This window comes from Phycomyces blakesleeanus (genome assembly GCF_001638985.1).
Source record: "Phycomyces blakesleeanus NRRL 1555(-) unplaced genomic scaffold PHYBLscaffold_8, whole genome shotgun sequence".
Taxonomy (NCBI): domain Eukaryota; kingdom Fungi; phylum Mucoromycota; class Mucoromycetes; order Mucorales; family Phycomycetaceae; genus Phycomyces; species Phycomyces blakesleeanus.
In genome coordinates, this window is record NW_017265141.1 from 188,250 (window position 1) to 207,062 (window position 18,813).

Below are 18,813 nucleotides of genomic sequence, written 5' to 3' on the forward strand. Positions count from 1 at the left end.
CCACAAAGACAAATTACGAAATGGTTTTAAATACTTCTTTGAATATATATTATATTATTTCCAATTTTATTAGCACAAACAAGATTTTTTTACAAGGGGGGATATCTTTATAATTAAGGCTCGTTTAATTAATATTAACCAGAGCCCTGCTCCTTATAAAAGAGAATATACAAAAAAGCTGTTCAACAGCATATTAAATAAGTTTATAATTTTAATTTCCTTTTTTGTTTTGTCCTGTTTTTTTATCTCTATATATTATATATATATATTTGCTTCTGTGTTTAACCGTGAACCTTGTTGATCAATACAGCAACAATCCTATTAAAGTATATGATATGGAATTTAGTCATCATGCATATCATTATTTTTTATATAGTTTCAAACAAAGAACTTACGAAGGATCAGCCAGGGTAGAGATATCACCGAGTTGGTCGTGCTCTCCGTTAACGATCTTTCTAAGAATACGGCGCATGATCTTTCCAGAACGAGTCTTGGGGTGGTCACTGACAATGTAGATGCGACGAGGGGCAGCAAAGGGACCTGTAAATGAACACACACACACACACATACGCAAAGCTTATCAATAGACTGTTCTACCTTGAATGTAATACAACTTACCAATAGTCTTGCGAACTTGCAAAGTCAGAACCTTTTCGAGTCCATCAGCGATCTGAATATGGGGCTTCAGAGAAACGAAAGCATGGATACATTGGCCGGTCAAATCATCATGGGCACCAACAACAGCAGACTCGGCAACAGCCTCATGGTTAACGAGAGCAGATTCGATCTCAGAGGTGGAGAGACGGTGACCAGAAACATTGATAACATCTAACAAAAATTATAAGATTAAAAAAAATCCTCATTTTGGTAATATCAAACTACTTACCATCAACACGTCCACGAATCCAGATATAACCATCATCATCACGGAGAGCACCATCACCTGTGAAATAGTAACCGGGGTAGGGCTTGAGATAAGTCTCAACAAAACGGCTGTGGTTGTTGTAGACAGAGCGAGCCATTGAGGGCCATGGCTTGCGGATGGCAAGAACACCGGTTTGGCCGGTGGCAGTCAACTCCTTGCCGGTAGTAGGATCAAGCAATACGGGGTCAATACCAAAGAAGGGAAGAGTGGCAGATCCAGGCTTTGTGGGAGTAGCTCCGGGAAGAGGACTGACAATGATGGAACCAGTCTCGGTTTGCCAGTAGGTATCTACAACAGCACATCTACCCTTACCAACCTTCTCGTTGTACCAATCCCAGGCTTCACGGTTAATAGGTTCACCTACAGAGCCAAGTACACGCAGGCTTGACATATCAATGTTATCCAGCCACTGGTCTCCAAGACGCTGCAGAGCACGAATAGCTGTAGGTGCGGTGTAGAACTGGGTAATCTTATGCTTCTCGATCAGTTGCCAGAAGCGAGAGGGGTTGGGGTATGTTGGGGTAGATTCGAATAGAACTGTGGTAGCACCAAGAGTGAGAGGACCATAAACAATGTAAGAATGTCCAGTAACCCATCCAATATCAGCCATGCAAGCGTAGATATCATTCTCCTGGTAATCAAAGATGTACTTGACTGTGGCAGCAACACCCAAAAGATAGCCACCAGTGGTGTGCAAAATACCCTTGGGGGTACCAGTGGATCCAGAAGTGTAGAGCAAAAAGAGAGGATCTTCAGCACTCATGGGCTCAGGAGAGCAGAAAGTACGTGCCTTGGCCATCTCCTCATGCCACCAGACATCGCGTCCTTGAACCCAGGGAACTGGGGATCCGGTGCGACGGAAGACGAGGACATGTTCGACAGAGTGATTCTCGTAGTCACGGAGAGCCTCGTCAACGATGCACTTGGTGGCAATGTTCTTTCCACCACGTCTGCCTTCATCGGAAGTCAGTACGACACGGGTAGCACAGTCGACAACACGATCACGGAGTGACTCGGCAGAAAAACCAGCAAAGACAACAGAGTGGATAGCACCAATACGGGCACATGCCAAGATGGCGACAATGGTCTCGGGAATCATGGGCATGTAGATAGCAACGGGATCACCCTTGCGTACACCGAGGCCCTTGAGGACGTTGGCCATGCGACAGACCTCTCTAAGAAGCTCACCATAAGTGATACGGCGGACCTGATCGGGTTCATCGCCTTCATGGATGATGGCAATCTTATCGGGGTTCTTGAAAGCGTGACGATCAACACAGTTGTACGATGCGTTAAGTTCACCCTCCAAGAACCAGGCTACATCTCCAGCCTCAAAGGAACCATACTGGACAGTCTCGAAAGGCTTGCTCCAGGACAAAAGCTCACGACCAAGCTAACAGTAGATACGTAGGTTAGTAAGAGTCTGGATAAATTTTGGTCTATAGTTTTTCTGGATATCCAGATCTATTTGTTCGTTTATTGCATACATTTCCAAAGAACTTCTCGGGTTGTTCGACACTCTCTTTCCACATTGACTTGTACTGTTCAAGAGAGTTGACATGAGGTGTAGGGCATTCTGCTGAGTTGAGGAGGCGCTTGGGGACTGGGTGGGTGACAATATCCTCCTGTCCGTCAATGGTGGTTTTATCGAGCATTGCAAATGGTTTTTTGGGGGGTGATCCAGTAAGAGGTAGGAGGAGGGAGGGTGGTAGCGACAAGGAATTGGCGGGAAGAAGACTTCAGAGGCTTTATCCTATTTATCCAATTGTTGAATTCAGAGTCCCCTCATTTTTTTTTTTCGTTGGGGTCATTTATACTCAAAACTCTCGAATCTTAGCCAACCGAAATTCAGGTACACCTTGAGTTTGGTATGCTGTATCTAAGCGGAGTCATTTGGATTTGGAATATATATAAAAAAAAATAAAAAAAAAAACTTCGGAGTGGGTTACAGCATAGGTCTTGGTATGTCTTTGTATGAGACAAAGAGCCAATAATGGTATATGTATATAAATAATTAAGTTTCTCAGGATAAACATTGGTCCTAAAAACAAAAAACAAAAGCTTAAACAAACTAAGTTTCTGAAAATATGTCATTACCCACAAGGCTTCTTTACACTATGCCATTAAGTACTTCTCTAGGATCCCCGCTCATATTCTTTTTCTACACCAGTTAATACAAATCCCGTTTGACCTTCCTTTTACTGCAGTGAACCCGCGGTAGTTCTATCTCTAGAGGAAGTATACATGTTTGAATAATACCTCAGACTATAAAACCCATCGATATTTAAAGCGGTTTCTTTTTTATTTTATTTAATTTTTTTTCTTGTAAAATGGCGATCAAACCAAGAGTGGTCCAACTTCATTACAACTTATTGAATTGTACATTTCTTTAATTGGCTTAGATCAACGTCAATCATCAGGAATCTGTCTATTGCCTGTTCATTGTTGTCTGTAAAGCACTATAATGTTGCACTTGGCTGATCCATTGGCGCTTTTGACTACTTGCTGATGTCTTTACAGCAATTACACTTGTTCCGTACACAATTTGAAAGCTAGTGTCGTCTAAGGGATGGCGCGTAACATGTCATTTTCATATTATCTATCCAAAACAATCAATTTTTCTTTACTTACCTGAATTACCACCAAAAGATGGCTTTAATGTCATGTTCTGCTGCTGTCGTATACTGACATTCTCAATGTTCATCGGCTAGTGGACGCACAGGCATAAGTATAGGTACACAGGTACAGGGTACAAACATATTGCAACGTTTAGCCAGTATTTTATGTAACTCTTCCATTTTAATATAATTACCTCGCGATAAAGGCTGTACAGATAGCCTTTAGGACTTAGACTCTTCAAAGGCTCGGCCAAGATCAAGATATCATTAAACAGATAAGCGTGCAGCTTGCGTCCACTTTTGGCTTTGTAAAGAATTCCTTCCATGACAAACTCTCTACCCCAGACGTCCAACCTCTGGCCAATACACGCCTTGATTTAGATTCCGTAGATCCATTAAAGGAAATTATGATTCTTACCCCGTATCCTTCCATGTCTAAGATTCGACTCAGCTCGTCAATCTTTTGCCGGTTTTCGTAACGTCTTGTTTCTTCATTCACTACCTCAAGAACCTTCTCTGCTTCAACAAGTGCAGATCGCATAAGACCATAATCAGGGTGCTTTTTTGGCGTTGATTTTAAAATCTGATAAGTAATGTCAGAATACAGATTTGTAACTATCATGTCAAATCACTATTACCTGCCGAAGAAGCAAAGGATATCGGGTGATCCGTTGCATTGGCTCTAGGAGGAAGTGTGAGAGATCTAGAGACCGGCATTCTGTGCGTGTACGAGCAGTCTAAAGAAATGAGAGAAATCACATGAAAACAGATGACTTTATTGAAATCAAACGACATGTGTTCTTACCTTCAAGAATACTTCAAACCATTGATCCTCCTCCCGTTTCTTCTGCAAGAACCTGCTCGCAAAAGATTGATTTCGGCAATAAGTAGAGTAGCATTTCAAACTCTCAGCCTACATATACCAAACGGCAACAACATAGGGATTAAATATTCGGATCAAAGAAGAAAACGATAAGAAACTCAAGTAATCTTACGTGTTTAAGAAACACATCGCCGACATTTCCGACAACACCACCACCCTCTCTCTGACGAGTCTCCAGATCACTGAAAAGAGCCGTGTTACAGAGTAGGAGATCATCGATGTTAGAAAACACAACATCTTGTTCTTCTTGTGTAAGGTATTTTCCGGAATCGGCATAAAAGACCTAGTGTTATCCAACAACCGGGGTAAGTAAAATATCAAGATACACCTCTTTTCATCACACTTGCATTGATAATCATCTGGAGATCACGCAGGTACCCTCTCTCTGTAGTTATCAGTTCATAAATTGCTTCTTGACGTGCTCTCTCCTCTTGAGGAATTGCTTCCAATTCGTGCTGTTCCATTGTACTAGCCCATGTGCTTATGGGGGCAAATTCGGGTTGGGATATCGGTGGGAAACATACTGTGGGAGTACCTATGCTTGCCATACTGGCATTGCTAGCTGCTCGACGTCTGCGATAGAACTCGGTCTTGCTTAGACTAACATTTGATTTCTTGAAGATTGGGGTGTTTGGGGCAGATGTTCCTCTGGGTAGGTTACTATCAGAAGAAGTCAAGAAACCTCCGCTATCACTGCGATAGAAGTGTGGTTTGTCAGCACTCTTTGATGCAGTGATTACATTATTGATAGGAATAGGGCTTGAGGCATGAATTGTACTCTTTTTAGAAGCTGTATGAAACACAAATCACCCAGTATCAAAATTTGGGTCAGATTAGATACACCAGATCAAACACATTATTTTGATTCATTTCTCTTTCTCTGTCTTTCTTTACCTGGAGCGATGGTTTCGACATATGTTTTCGGGAAATAGCCAGATTCCTTAGTGTCTTCATTTGTTCCATACCACCAATCACTTGCTTCATCTTGAAACGGCTGAACTACAATAATATCGTTTTCTTGGAATCCTAGATCATCTTCACGTTCTTTTGTGAACCCGTAAAGTGCCCTTGCTCTAAAAGCTATAAAAGATAAAAATAAAAATTATAACAGCAGTTTAAGTATGCTATATTTTCTGGAGATACCATTACAAATCAGTCATATTACCTTCTTCGATCACCTCTACGTAAGTACGAGGAAAGAATCCAACAGCATTGGTCAATAATGAGGTACCATACCACCAATCGCTTGCACTATCTTTAGACGGATGTGCTTTGAGGATCTCATCTTCCGAGAACGACAGATCACCCTCACGTACTCCGCGATACTCATATAGTGTTTTGACCCGGTAAACTGCAAAATAAAAATAAACGGTAAATAAATCCAACCCCTCGGTTTCAATATTTCAAGGAAAAAGTGTCCTACTTGTTCCAAAATCAACTTCGTCTTCAATATCAACACCATAACCACTAGTGCCAGCTGTATTGTCTTCAGTCTCACTAGTCTCTTCTTCTTCCCAAGCTTTTTGAGCTAATTCTTCTGCCTCTCTCTCCTTCCTTTGTGCCTCCTTCCGCTTTGAATCTTCTTCCGCTTCTACTCTTGCCCTTTCTAAGGCTGCCAGTCTCTCAGCTTCCATTTTCTTGCGTTTTTCTGCTTCTTCTCTTTCTTTACGTCGAAGATCTCGTTTGTATCTTGCTTCATCATCTGCCTTTTGTTCAAGAGCCTTACGCTCTTGTTCTTCTCGTTTTCGTTGTTCTTCTTCTTCTAGGGCTGCCTGCTCTTCCTGTCGACGTTTTTGCTCTGCTTCTTCCCATTCTCGGCGGCGTTTTAACTCTTCTTCTCGTGCTGCCTCGATTTCTCGCTCTCGTCTTTCTATTTCTTCCTGTCTGACCCTCTTTTCTTTGGCAGCCTGCTGTGCTGCAAGTCGAGCTTTTTGTTGTCGTGCTTCCCTTGCAGCTTTTTCTTCTTCATCTCGTTTGCGTGCTGCCTCCCGTTCGCGAATTTCTTCTTCTTCCTGACGCTTACGTTCAATTTCCCTAAGTCTTTCTTGCTCTATACGTTCGGCCAACTCTTCTTTTGCCCTTTTCTCTTTTTCTTGTCTTTCTTCCTCTTCTTGTTTCAGCCTCTTTCTTTCTGCTATCATCCGAGCTTCAGCTTCAGCCTTGGCCTCTTCAGCAGCTTTTTTCCGCTTTTGTTCAGCTTCAGCAGCTTCTTGTCTCTGCCTTTGCCTCTTTTCACGCATTGAATCAAGCCTTTCTCTAGCATCTATTTCTGCCTGACGAAGTCTTTGCTGAGCAGCCTTTTCATCTTCACTAATAGTATTCTCTCCAGACCGGGAGGATGGCCGAGGGTCTTCTGAGTAATTACTGCTGGGACCCAAAATAAGTTGACGGCGTTGCTGAATACGTTTTTGTGCTTCAGCTTTGACATCTAAGGCTGATCTGGGAGATCCCGGTCTCTGAGACGTAGGAATTGGAGGTGGGGTTGGGTTTTCATCGTCTTTAGGAGTAATGATTGTTGGAACAATGAATGCAGGTGCTGAAGCAGATCGGGTAGAGATATTGTATCGAAGGCTAGAATCAGGTTTTTTTGCTAATTTGTCGAGAGAATCAATGAATCGGGCCACATCATCTGAGAGGTAAAAGCCTTGTTCAAACATTTGACGGTCGCGAAGGCACTTTTGACTTTCTCTGATAGTAGTGTCAATTTTGGACAGGTCTTCTTGGAGAATTAAAGACACGTCGTTTTTTACATCTTCAGCTCGCTGTTGCAACCTATTAACGTGCGCAAGTCGCGCCTGGCACTCAATTTCTTCTTGGTGTATAGTTTCACTGTCCTTGTGATTTGTGGATCCACCGTTACGATTGAGTCTAGCCGCAACCATGGCCTGTGCTTTAAGTCTAATACGATCAGCCTCTGAAATTTCCCTGTTGGGATCTTCGTCCAACCTAATTGTGGGCTGCTTCCCCGATTTTTGGCGAGCTAATTCAAGCTTTGCTCGATTGAGGGTCTCTGTTTCAGCCAATAACTGTGCGCTCGTGTCTTTAAGACTGGTCTTGATCAGGTAGTCAAGTTCGTTCTTTAAAGATCTACGTTCATCAGCAATGTCTTCAAGTTGGCGCAGATTAAGTTGGTAGCGTGCCCACAATTGTCCAGCTGATGCATTTGGGTTGGATTTTTCCTGTAGTTCTCGAGACACAGCAAGAATTCGACTTTTAAAAGCTTCGATTGTAATACTACCTCCATCGTCCTGCGATGAGGTGTTTTCGAATGTAGAGAGTATAATATTTTGTTCTCTGACTGACTTTCTGAGAGCTGTTAAACGTTCATCTTGGTCATTGTCGGTGTGTGTGATGTCAAGGTTGCTGTATGCTGGTCTAGAATATGAATGAGATAGTAGCTCAGTTGAGCCCTCGTATGAGCTGTAGACCATTTTTTTAGGTAGGATCAGAGTGAGATTCCTTGGCGCTTTGGTGGGTTTTGTGGATATACCATCAAGACTCTGCTGCTCAAACGAAAATCAGGTGTGTGGAGGGGATGTCGCACTACACGAGATTTCTTTCGGAGTTTTATCCTTTGACCATTAGCAAATCGACGTCATGGGTTTGAACCATGCATTGAATATGAAGCAGGATTTACAAGAAATGGTGAGACATTGAAAAGCCGATGGCTGGACTCATTGGACTCTATCGAAGACTAAGGTACACCACTTCAAGGAAGCAAAATACGAAAGGAGAACATACATCTATCTTAAAAGCTGAGAGGATTAAGATAATTCATTTAATACAGCAAATTTTCACCAAGATCCAAATCAATAAATTCATTGTTTGCTTAAACCAGACTATAAATCCATTGAAGGGATATCCACACATGTATTGTACTGCTGTAATATAGTTGCTGCAAAGCTGTGCATTTTATACCAAGCCAACACAATGCAGGTGCTGTAGCCGCAATTTATACATTTGCGCAGACAGTATTTTTCTGTTTAAGCAACATCGAAAGCGCAATTAATGCTCTCGGTTTCTTTTACCTATCCAACTAGTAAATATGTAAGCTAAATAAACGTTCAATTAATGTTTTCTCACATTCATCTTTTTTTAAAAAAAAACATATATACTGAAGTGTAGTGTACCATATAAGAGTAATTTCGGAATCATAATATCTAGAGTAATACCTACTCTACTATGATTGGATATATGAAAAAGAAAACCATGGAAGATGGGCTTGCTTGCATAACTAGGTATACCAAGAACTTTTTCTCAAGGATAATTACCAAAACCAGCTAATGTAAGCAAGAAACCGTATGGTACTACTCATTGCACGTGGATATATTTAAAAAAGGGGCTTTTGATAGACTTCTTTGATGATATTGGTAAATTTCTCTCTCTCTTTCTTTTTTTCTTTCTTTCTTTCTTGAAAGATATAAAATATATCGTGTTTATGAATATTATTGTGGATATCCTATAAGGATTGTATTATGAATAAAGGAAAATCGACTTAGACATTAGTTTGCAATGTAAACTACACAAGATCTTGGTTAGGATAACATTTTATATACCTAATTTTGAAAAAATCAGATCCGCTCATATTGGCTGTATACAAACTTAGATTATGATACTCAATTAAGAACCACAATACAAGTACAGATGATATATATATATATATATAATTAATACTATATATTTCATGTTACCTTATCATATTATTTCACAAAACTCTTTAGAGTCACTTTTAATGTGGCGTTTTATCGCATTAGAGATTTGAAAGAAGTCTATTATATGAGTATGACTTTTTTATTAGGACACGATTGTTCCAGCCATTTAATTATTATTATTTTAACTCAGGCAGTGATTCCAAATGTTGGTAATAGCTAAATTTATACTTACAGCTATGAGAACTGACAGATCTTCATGCTTCATACTAGCAAAAAGAGCTGCTAAACTGGTTTATTATTATTATTGTTATTTAGACAGTAAATATCCAACGATTGGCTTATTAGCCTCACATTATTAGCCATTGGAATATTGCTGGCTTCTGAACCATCTTATATCTTAACCAATCAATCTTTTTTAGATATGGCATAAATATCACTGTGGTAAATGGCAACATTTATAACTCCGGACTCGTAGAAATGTCGGGGAAGATTGTTAGCCAATAGAACTACTGGAAATGGCAGGATTTATAATTCCGGACTCGTAGGTTTCTACGAGCTCGTATCGCATCTACGAGCTCGTATCGCATCTACGAGCTCGCAGGTTCTTCAGCAAATGCGATTTGTGGGATTTCAAATTGTTTTTTCATCTAATCCAATCAATTGTTTTAAATATAGTAGATCTATAATTTTTTAGGTATTTAATTTTTCTTATAATTGATCCAACAAACTTAATGTTTTATAGCAAAATATTTTTATTTTTTGACTTTATTAATAGCAAAAGTAATAGAATAAGGCTCTTCTTTAGCCTTCTCATATCTATAGCATTACCTCTAACAAAGGGTACTAAAAAATAGTAGACGAATGATAGAATAAGTATGTAAAGAAGAAGACTGATAATTTTAAATTAAATAAAATATAGTAAAAGTCTAATTTAAATTGTAAGATCAAGGTCTTTATAAACTACTAGATATCGCTTTGGCTAGAAATAAAAAAGGGAGTTTCGTTTAACATTACAAGAGCTATAGCTATATATCATTCTATCTATAAAATATGTGTATGTGTGCTTATCTTGTAAGGCTTTGATAAAAGGTTTTGTGTTATAGGGTCTTGTTATAGATCTCTTGCTTAATATTGTTATCGCCTAAAAGCTATAAGTTATTGGTTAGTACTTTGTAAAGCCTCAAAGACTTGTCAACAATAGTAATAGTGAGAAGAAATAGAAAGAAAATGACTTTACGAAATAAAAAACAAGTTCGCATTAAAAAAAATATCAGTAGGTATGACTGTTTCTGGTATAAGCTCAGATCCAAGGTACAAAGTTCATAGGGCTTGTTTGACCCTCTAGTTGATTTTTCTTTAATCAAGCAAGTAGTTCTCTTTATTCGGCAATCAAGATGGTTTCCTGGGTTGACGACGAGACTTTCATCTTCAAAATGTTTCTCTAGAGCCAAAATAGGATAGAGATATTCTAAACTTGGTAAATGCTAGATGGTGTTCAAAAATCTGCCATTTCTTTCCAAAATAAGGCAGCTTGTTTCAAATACTCGTAGATTTTTTTCTACAGTGTGTATTATTTTATTTTTATTTTTATTTTTATTTTTATTTTTTTATTTTTTAATTTTTTAATTTATAAAAAAAAAATTGAAAAAACATAAAAAACACAAAAAAAAACACAAAACAAAAATTGAAAAAACAAAAAAAAAATCAAAATCTATATAAAATGATTTAAGAAAATCAATATATATAGATTTTGATTGGTTCATTTTCATTTATTTTATTGAATTTATTTACCATTGGTGGCCAGCCAATGATGAAAGTGGGATCTCCCTGTTGGACGAGAAAATTTTCAAAAAACTCGCAGTGGGCAACAGATAGGTTATCAGCATTCTACACCTGCATAGACATCGCGTGGTTTATATAGTTTGGTTTATAGGTCTTCAACTGTGAAAGTCTTTCGACCGGTTTACTAAGGCCACATCTATGAGCAGACTACGTAGATAACCGCCACAATAAAGATCTGAAAAATTTGCAAACTTTTGGCCCCTTTTTATAGACAAAATGGTTCAATTCTTGTACGACCTTTTGCAATTGAAAGAAAGTCACGGAACGTGAAAATTAAAATGATTGGTGTTTGAAAAATGAGTCAATGACTTTTAAATCATTTTGATTGGCTTTTAAAATTGTGACGCCATATGAAAAAAAGAGTCCTTGGGGGTAAAATAAAAAAGTCACATCAGAGAGAGAAAACCGAGGCGGCTAAAAAGAAAAGTCACCGCAAAAATGGCTCATAGTGTTAGGAAGGATATTGGATACGTGACTTATTATTTCTAGGTGACGTCTATTATTCTATAAGGTTCTATAAGAAGTAAAATATTCAGTGTGTGAGTATTTTGGTGATTGTGTAGTATCTAAAGCGTACAGGGCCGTTTGCTGCCCAAAGTAAAAGAACTTCTTTAAGTGAATTTTTTTTAAAAAAGAGAATATAAATCCAAGTATTTATGCTTTTTTAAACGGCTCCTATTTAAAATCCATTTAAAGGAGTTACACTACAAGAGGTGTGCACGGCCCTTTTGGCCGTTTTTCGCTTTTTTTAAAAGTGAAAATCTCAAACATTATTTTTATTTTTCTTGTTAGCCCACAAATCTCCAACACTCGCAGGAATTGTTTACAAATCAATATTTCTTCTTCTTCTTTGACATTAACTATGACCTTTTTTTGGTACTCTTGTTATATACATCTTCTTCAATGAGTAACCTGTGATATTCGAATTTAATAGAATTGTTGTTTCATAAATGACAACAGCACATATTTATATCTTTCTTTTTCAAAAATATTAATCAATAATTGACCAACAAATTGGATTATTACGAGGCTCATTTTTTCTTAAAAAAATAGATAAACCTTTGTTTATATAAATACAATAGTGCTTTGTATTGTGGAAATTCCCTGCAAGCTTAATACCCTCACATACAGACAGAATACATATAAATAGTGTTTGGTTTGATTTAGTTAATGTTTTAGTGTGAATTTAATTACATGTATTTTGTATTTTTATAGGGACAAGTTCAACCTTAAACTCAATATTCTTTAATTTATTCTATTCATAGTACACCTTACTCTTCTAGAAATAGAGTGTTCCCATTGTCGAGATAAAAGAATTCCTGATTGGATTGTCCAACTATCCTACAAATAAGAGTGAGAGTACGATCACTCCCAACATAACTCACAATTAAACTTTTTATAATGCATCAATAATTGGTATCGTCAATAACTTCTTTCAATCTAATTGATTGGCCCGAATGATGGCTATCGATGGATGAAAGCTCATTACTTGTCAACTATAGAAATCTTGGATTCCCTCAAATTAATTGGAACAACATTGACAATGTGGCTAGACTTGTGTGTAGATCGGATTTTATTATTGAAAGAAAAAGGCATTGAATTGTTATACAATAGCTACCAGTCAGTAATGATGATGCATCGCTCGACAAAAAGATTTGTGTAGCATAGCAGTTTTCTGGCCAATAAATTATTCTTTTTGGATTTTATTTTGCACTTTATAGCTTTCGGTCGTTTTTATTGATTGTTTTATTTTCTGGTAAATTTAATATTATTGCACAGTACATTGCATTTTGGCGACTAATAAAAGTAAAAAGTAAAAAAAAAGTAAAAGCCAAATGTTTTTATGCAAATTTGCTACGATTTTTAAATATTTGGTGTAAATAGCGTACTGGTATTTACACAGGTTGACGTCACGAGAGTGCGGTGTAGCCCAAGCTCAATGTTTTGTGTTTATAGACAACTGCTTTAAACAAAACCATCCCCACTCTACTGAATATTCAGGTTAGCAAACGCAGAATACACATCCATGACGATCGCATCTCATCCAAGATACACTAGACGAATTCCTAATCAATAATGTAATCTATTCTGTTATTACAGTTTTTTTTTAGACATGTCGTGGAACACAAAGACTTGGGCTTGGGTTAAGAAATATTTTTCTGTGGTAAGCAGGGGATCCACTTTTTGATTATTGAATTCGAGCCGGTCTTTCTAAATTTATCTTATTAAACATATCGCCAATCATAATTATCTATCTAGAACCCTTTGGTCACTGATGGTATTCCCGTCGTTGGTCAGTTCAGAACACCTGCTGTTGGGTAAGTCGGGGCAATTAAAACGCGATAATGAGAAGTCTAGATAACTTATCGCATTATTTAAATACACTTGTAGTTCGAGACCCGAGAAATACGTATATCCCAAGTCAGCTGCTTCCAACATCAGCGGAAACTACTATTTCCAGAGAGACACTCGCAGAAACTACCCTAGACTTGCTATTTACACACAGCAGGAGGTTGCTGGTCTTATCGAAGGTGGATCTGTCAAGGCTAGGTAATAACACGAGCTAATTTAGAGGATCCAGAATTGGTTATTCGAGATGCATGGGATATAAATAAGTGGTGGATAAGAGGGAGGTTATTTTTTTGACTTACGCGGTTAAACATATCACCAATTAGCATTCCTGCCGTTGAGGGTCAGACTGCCGTTGAGGTTACCAACCCCAAGCCTCTTGTTGAGGTATTGAACTCTCACAAGCTCTACAGTGCCCAGAAGCCTGCACCCACTCCTAACTGGGGTCGCAAGATGGAATGGAAGGAATCCAAGGACTTTGTCTATCCTGAAGATGGTAAGAATATACATACCCTATGCATGTATTCGATATCTTATATGTCTTTTTATTAGGTTCCTTCTTCCCAATGAAGGTTTATACTATGTAGAGTGGTAGTTTAAGTTGAAATAAAAAAAAAGACAAAATAAAGTGTTTTCCTACATTGACTGATATGTTTACACAAGAAGACTACATGAACAAATCGGCTTAAGAGACTTGTTTTCAAATTATACACAATACATCTGACACCTTAATAAGTTGAATGAGGAACTATGATTTGAATTTTCTTTTTTTATTTATTTTTTACTTTCTCATATGCTTTTATAATAAAAATTTGACTAGTTCTGTACTGACCATGTCAATTTAAATATAAATATAATTGGATAAAACTAGAAGTGTGTGAAATAATTATTATCTTGTGAACATTCCTCTGTTAAAACATTGCCTGAGAATAAATAAAGGCTTATCCGAGTATATGAATAACAAGCCATGTATATATTACTTAACTAATCTTTGAGAAATTTGTCCTTACGCGTGTATACTTATATTGGCTCCTCGTCTAATCTTAATAGTTGTTGAAAGTAACACAGGATGAGGACTTCTATGGATAAAGTCAGTTTTTATTTTAATATATATGCATGTGATTTCGTTGGAATCGACATCCATTAGAGCGGTTTTTCGAAGTACAAAATAAAGAAAGATTAATTGATTTATGGTAAGCTAAGATACATATGTACTTTGTTGTGGTGAAAAAATAGTCCATTTTAAGGCATAATTCAATTGCTGAAAAGATTGAGTGACATTTACACTTGGACAATACACACAATGGTAATTATTACGGTCTGAATTCGTTTCTAAAGATAAGAAGTACTGGTAAACTCTTGGTCTTACTATTATTACCTAACAAAATCCTATAAACTTTTATTGAGTTAATATCTTGCCATATTTTGAACAAAAAATCAGAAACAGATTTACACTTGAAAAATACATAAATTACACAGCCAAGCAAAGGTGTGATAGCTTCATCTGTTACAAATCAGAAGTGTTGAAAAAGAATATATATTTTCTATTAAATGTGTAATACAAACCGGGATTTATATATTTTATTATTATTATTATTATTATTTTAAAAAAAAAGGATCTAAAATTGGTATAATTGTTCCTGAATCCACACTGCAAATAGGCGGAATATACTTATCCCAGCTAAATACCAAAATAAGGCAAATGTGGGAGATATGTTCATACCCCACTGATTTGAGGCGAACTTATATATACAAGGCCTAGTAAGAGACAACGCTTTCGTACTTGTTCCGTGTGTGGTGTTCAGGTGTTGAATGGAATATGTATATGTGTATATAATATTCAAATACACACTATATCTTGTGAGAATATCAAAATAACATCCAACGGACTTCTTGCCGACTAGTTCTTGTCATAGTTTAGGCAAGAAAATACTTCTTTTTTTTTGTATTCTTTATTGGTTATAGCTGATGCGTTTGCACGCGGCTAATTAAAAAAAGGAAAGACGTGTAACATACATAAAAAGCGAGAGCGTCTATCGGGGATGGGGCTGTGAGGAAAGGAATAGCTATGCAAACAGCTGGCTAGAAGATATAATCATAAGAAAAAAAAACAAAAAGAAAAAACAAAATTATTGGATTTGGGCAATGTCTGATGACTTAATTGCAAGGTTCCATGATATAACACCAGAAGCTTTCGCCGCTACAGAACCAGTCAGGGAGGGAGATTCTTCAAAGAAAGTTCCAGTGAGCACCCCAAATTGCATGCGTAGTGACATCTACCAGTAGAACTAGCAGATCAGACGTATCTGAACGCTTCAGGGAATTACCAAGAAGGAGGTCTCTTGCTGACTGTGCATTCCATTTGGGTGCATGACGAGCAAGCATTATACTCTAAACACAGAATTTAGAAGGGCAAGCGAAGAAAAGGTGTAAAGAATACTTTACTGGGACAGAGTACAACAGACACGCAGTCGACAGCACGGTAGCAGGAATGATCTAGTGGGTAGGAGGCGACAGGATTAGCCGTATGTCCACGAAGAAGCAATCGGTTGTTGATTGTATAAGCCATGATTTGATGGGTACTCCCAATGTTACGTACAAGGTTGCCGATGCTGATTGGAACGGCACAAGGGTTGATATTTTAGACATGCTAGCACTTTCTGTGCTGGGTTCCCTTCCACCTCTTCTGATTGAAACCCAAAATACAACTTTACAAAACCGCTTTCGTATTGGTGTGCTATTATCAAATCTTCGAACTTTTTTTTATTACTCGAGACTATTTGCAACATAAACTAATAGCCGTTCAAAAGGACAATTGACAAAACATCTTACGGGATGTACATGCAAAGAATCAAACAAATTTGTGAAGATGGCATCGAATACAGCCATGAAACCAAACATCGTTTGCTGAGCGATTCGAGTTTGAACTCTTCGAAAAATTGGAATACCCTGATAGTCTATAACTGAGGCCTCCACCAAAAAAGAAAATCGCAAAAACATACCATATAGGATCAAGAGCACTCGTGGTGATAATAAGTTTTATGGAATAGGGTTTCTAGTCACTTATTTTATTTCTTCTTCCTCTTCTATGTTTATTGTAATACCGATTTTCAGGCATAAAATGCCACACGCTCAGTGCTTTGCATTGTAGCCGACCAATTAGTATATAAAAAAAGACTATTGTTGAATACAATTTTTTGCACGACATCAAATTCAAAACCAGCGACTTTACTTCTTGAAATGAATGTATATTTATCCATAAAAAAAAACTACAGACCTATGCGTGTAACATAATACATTGTGTATTTTGAGTACACCCAGAGCACAAATCGATCGTCCATGTGTGCTTGGGGTACATATGTCATAAAGATTGGAACATTAAGAACACAGTAGAGAATATCGCTCCCAAAGAGACAGCTTTGACATCAAGATACATTTTCTTTAGGATTTTCATTGTAGTGTCGAGCTACATACCAGAGATCTACATTAAAAGGAAAAATTAACTAGTACCTAAAGTTAAATAGTGTGGGGAACTCACATGAGTCCAATAAAGAAGAAGGCCGCTACTGAAAATACTTTTCCACTAAAAGTTATTTTGTACGCTATTAGTGATCAAATATCACCAATCGAAATACTGGATAAGGAACAAATCTCGTCGCTTTTAGCATACAATTGTACGACACACCTTTATCGTAATAAACAACGAAGATTGAACATAGCATTTATTCAGTTAAAAATATGAGAAAGAGAATGTGAAAACAAATAAAAAGACGCTTGTTGGATTGGCAAGTACATCATCCTACCCCTTTACCTTCTCTTTTACACCAAAGCATCCACCTTGTTTAGTAAAGACAGCAAAGAGATCCCTCTTTACTTCTGTATCGTATTTGGGAAATCTGTCTACCTATCCAACCATTCCTGTCCTTTTCTTTTACTCCTATTAAAAAAATGTCAAACAAATCAATCGATGGCCATGCTCCGCTTGTAAGGCATGAGAGTCGAGATGAATATCATGATGCTAAGGAGGAAAGCATTCATAAAATTTACATAGAAGAATACGCTAGTAAACCTCCTCCACCAAAACCTCGATTTTACCGCAAAAAAAAGTATTGGATATTTTGCTCAATATCTAGTGCAATAACCACGATCGTCGCCGTCCTTCTTGCGATCTATGTTTTCTTCCCCATGATTGCTCAGCACCTGATGAACCAAGCCAAAATTGGTGTCGATAAAGCACAGATTACATTCGCGCCTCCGTCAAGTCTCGATACAACATCTGCCTTACAACTAATTAAGCGGGACGACGGGCTGGACCCCAACTCTACATTCTACCTTGCATTACAAAGTTCCCTTAGCAATACTGGTCCTTTTGGGGCAGATATCAAGTTTCAAAATCCAATTAATGTCTACTATAATGATACACTACTTGGAAATATCACATTACCAGATACAAAGATCTCAGGTGGTAAAGGTGCTCTCAATGCAGAGACTGCATTCTTAATCCAAGACACCGACTTCTTTGCCACCTTTGCGCGTGAGATGTTGGCAAATGAAAACTTTGAATGGGTTATGAAAGGAAAGCTCAAAATTACCGCACTCACAAGGTAAGCTATAAGTTTGTCTTTAAGTATGTAAAGCCAAATTACTCATATGCACTTTTCTTTTCTTTTTAAAGAACTGCTACTGTAAATCTTGACAAAACCATATCTTTAACAGGTAAGCTATCTATACATAAAGTTGTTTTCTAAAAAGAAAAACAAGCAATGATGCTATATCTGTTTGGAATCCGTTTGATCAACTTTTAATGGTTCAAATAATTAATTATATTCTTATTGATAGGGATGAATGGTTTTCCAAATGTCAGGATAACATCGTTTGAACTTCCAAGTGATGCTCCAGGTGGTGGAATTAACGTTGCCCTTGGTACAGTCCTTGTATCGCCTTCTCCGATTGGTGTCCAGCTTGGTACTATAAATCTTGCCATTTCCTACGACAGTGTCGACCTTGGAGTGGTTTCAGCTGATAATATAACCCTACAGAGTGGCGACAACGACATCCTTCTCAAAGGTGTTCTGAAGCCTCAGTCCGACCCGGTTGCATTAGAAAAAGTCGGTGTTCTTTTCTCAAACTATGTTTCCGGAAAGATTTCACAAACAACTGCCACTGGTATCTCTGCAGCTCCGGATGGTCAAAACGCAATTGGCTGGCTTTCCCAAGGATTCGAATCCGTTCAGTTACATGTAGACTTGGCAGCCAATGGTCCCATGAAAATTATAAGCGCAGTCAACATGGGCTATCTTGATCTTCAGTTTAACCAAGATTCTCCCTACGATCCTACCGTTAATGCTCCTGTGGTCACTTCTGATTTCTCTATTCCGTTTGGATTTTCTCTGAATATTACAAAAGCTGCTTTGAACATTACGCTTGGTACAAATTCTACAGGAGACTTCTCCGTAATTCAGATTCCTTGGTCTCCTACTCAAAGTGACCAGTCAACCGGAAAGCTTCAGTTTGCTCTTAACAACAATACACTTGCCGGTATTC

At 37.8% G+C, this 18,813-nt stretch overlaps 4 protein-coding genes across 4 annotated transcripts; 2 read left to right on the forward strand and 2 right to left on the reverse strand.

Annotated features, from left to right (window-relative positions):
* Positions 1-231: 231 nt before the first annotated feature.
* PHYBLDRAFT_180905 (hypothetical protein) lies at positions 232-2,580 on the reverse strand (the record flags this gene model as incomplete). Its single annotated transcript, XM_018438380.1, has 5 exons — positions 232-318; positions 396-540; positions 619-828; positions 887-2,318; positions 2,413-2,580. The coding sequence occupies 5 exons, from the start codon at positions 2,578-2,580 to the stop codon at positions 282-284; spliced, it is 1,992 nt and encodes a 663-aa protein (XP_018292708.1). The 3' UTR covers positions 232-281.
* A 10,453-nt stretch (positions 2,581-13,033) lies between these two features.
* Positions 13,034-13,856, forward strand: NUXM (NADH-ubiquinone oxidoreductase subunit; the record flags this gene model as incomplete). The annotated part of the gene is made up of 5 exons (XM_018431133.1): positions 13,034-13,084; positions 13,180-13,238; positions 13,312-13,470; positions 13,596-13,765; positions 13,822-13,856. The coding sequence occupies 5 exons, from the start codon at positions 13,034-13,036 to the stop codon at positions 13,854-13,856; spliced, it is 474 nt and encodes a 157-aa protein (XP_018292709.1).
* A 1,642-nt stretch (positions 13,857-15,498) lies between these two features.
* PHYBLDRAFT_144046 (hypothetical protein) lies at positions 15,499-16,170 on the reverse strand (the record flags this gene model as incomplete). Its single annotated transcript, XM_018431134.1, has 3 exons — positions 15,499-15,660; positions 15,728-15,881; positions 16,040-16,170. 3 exons carry the CDS (start codon positions 16,168-16,170, stop codon positions 15,499-15,501), a joined length of 447 nt encoding a protein of 148 aa, XP_018292710.1.
* A 1,940-nt stretch (positions 16,171-18,110) lies between these two features.
* Positions 18,111-18,614, forward strand: PHYBLDRAFT_111385 (hypothetical protein; the record flags this gene model as incomplete). The annotated part of the gene is made up of 1 exon (XM_018428213.1): positions 18,111-18,614. A coding segment is annotated over one exon (504 nt), but the record flags the coding sequence as incomplete, so codon positions are not given.
* Positions 18,615-18,813: the final 199 nt, after the last annotated feature.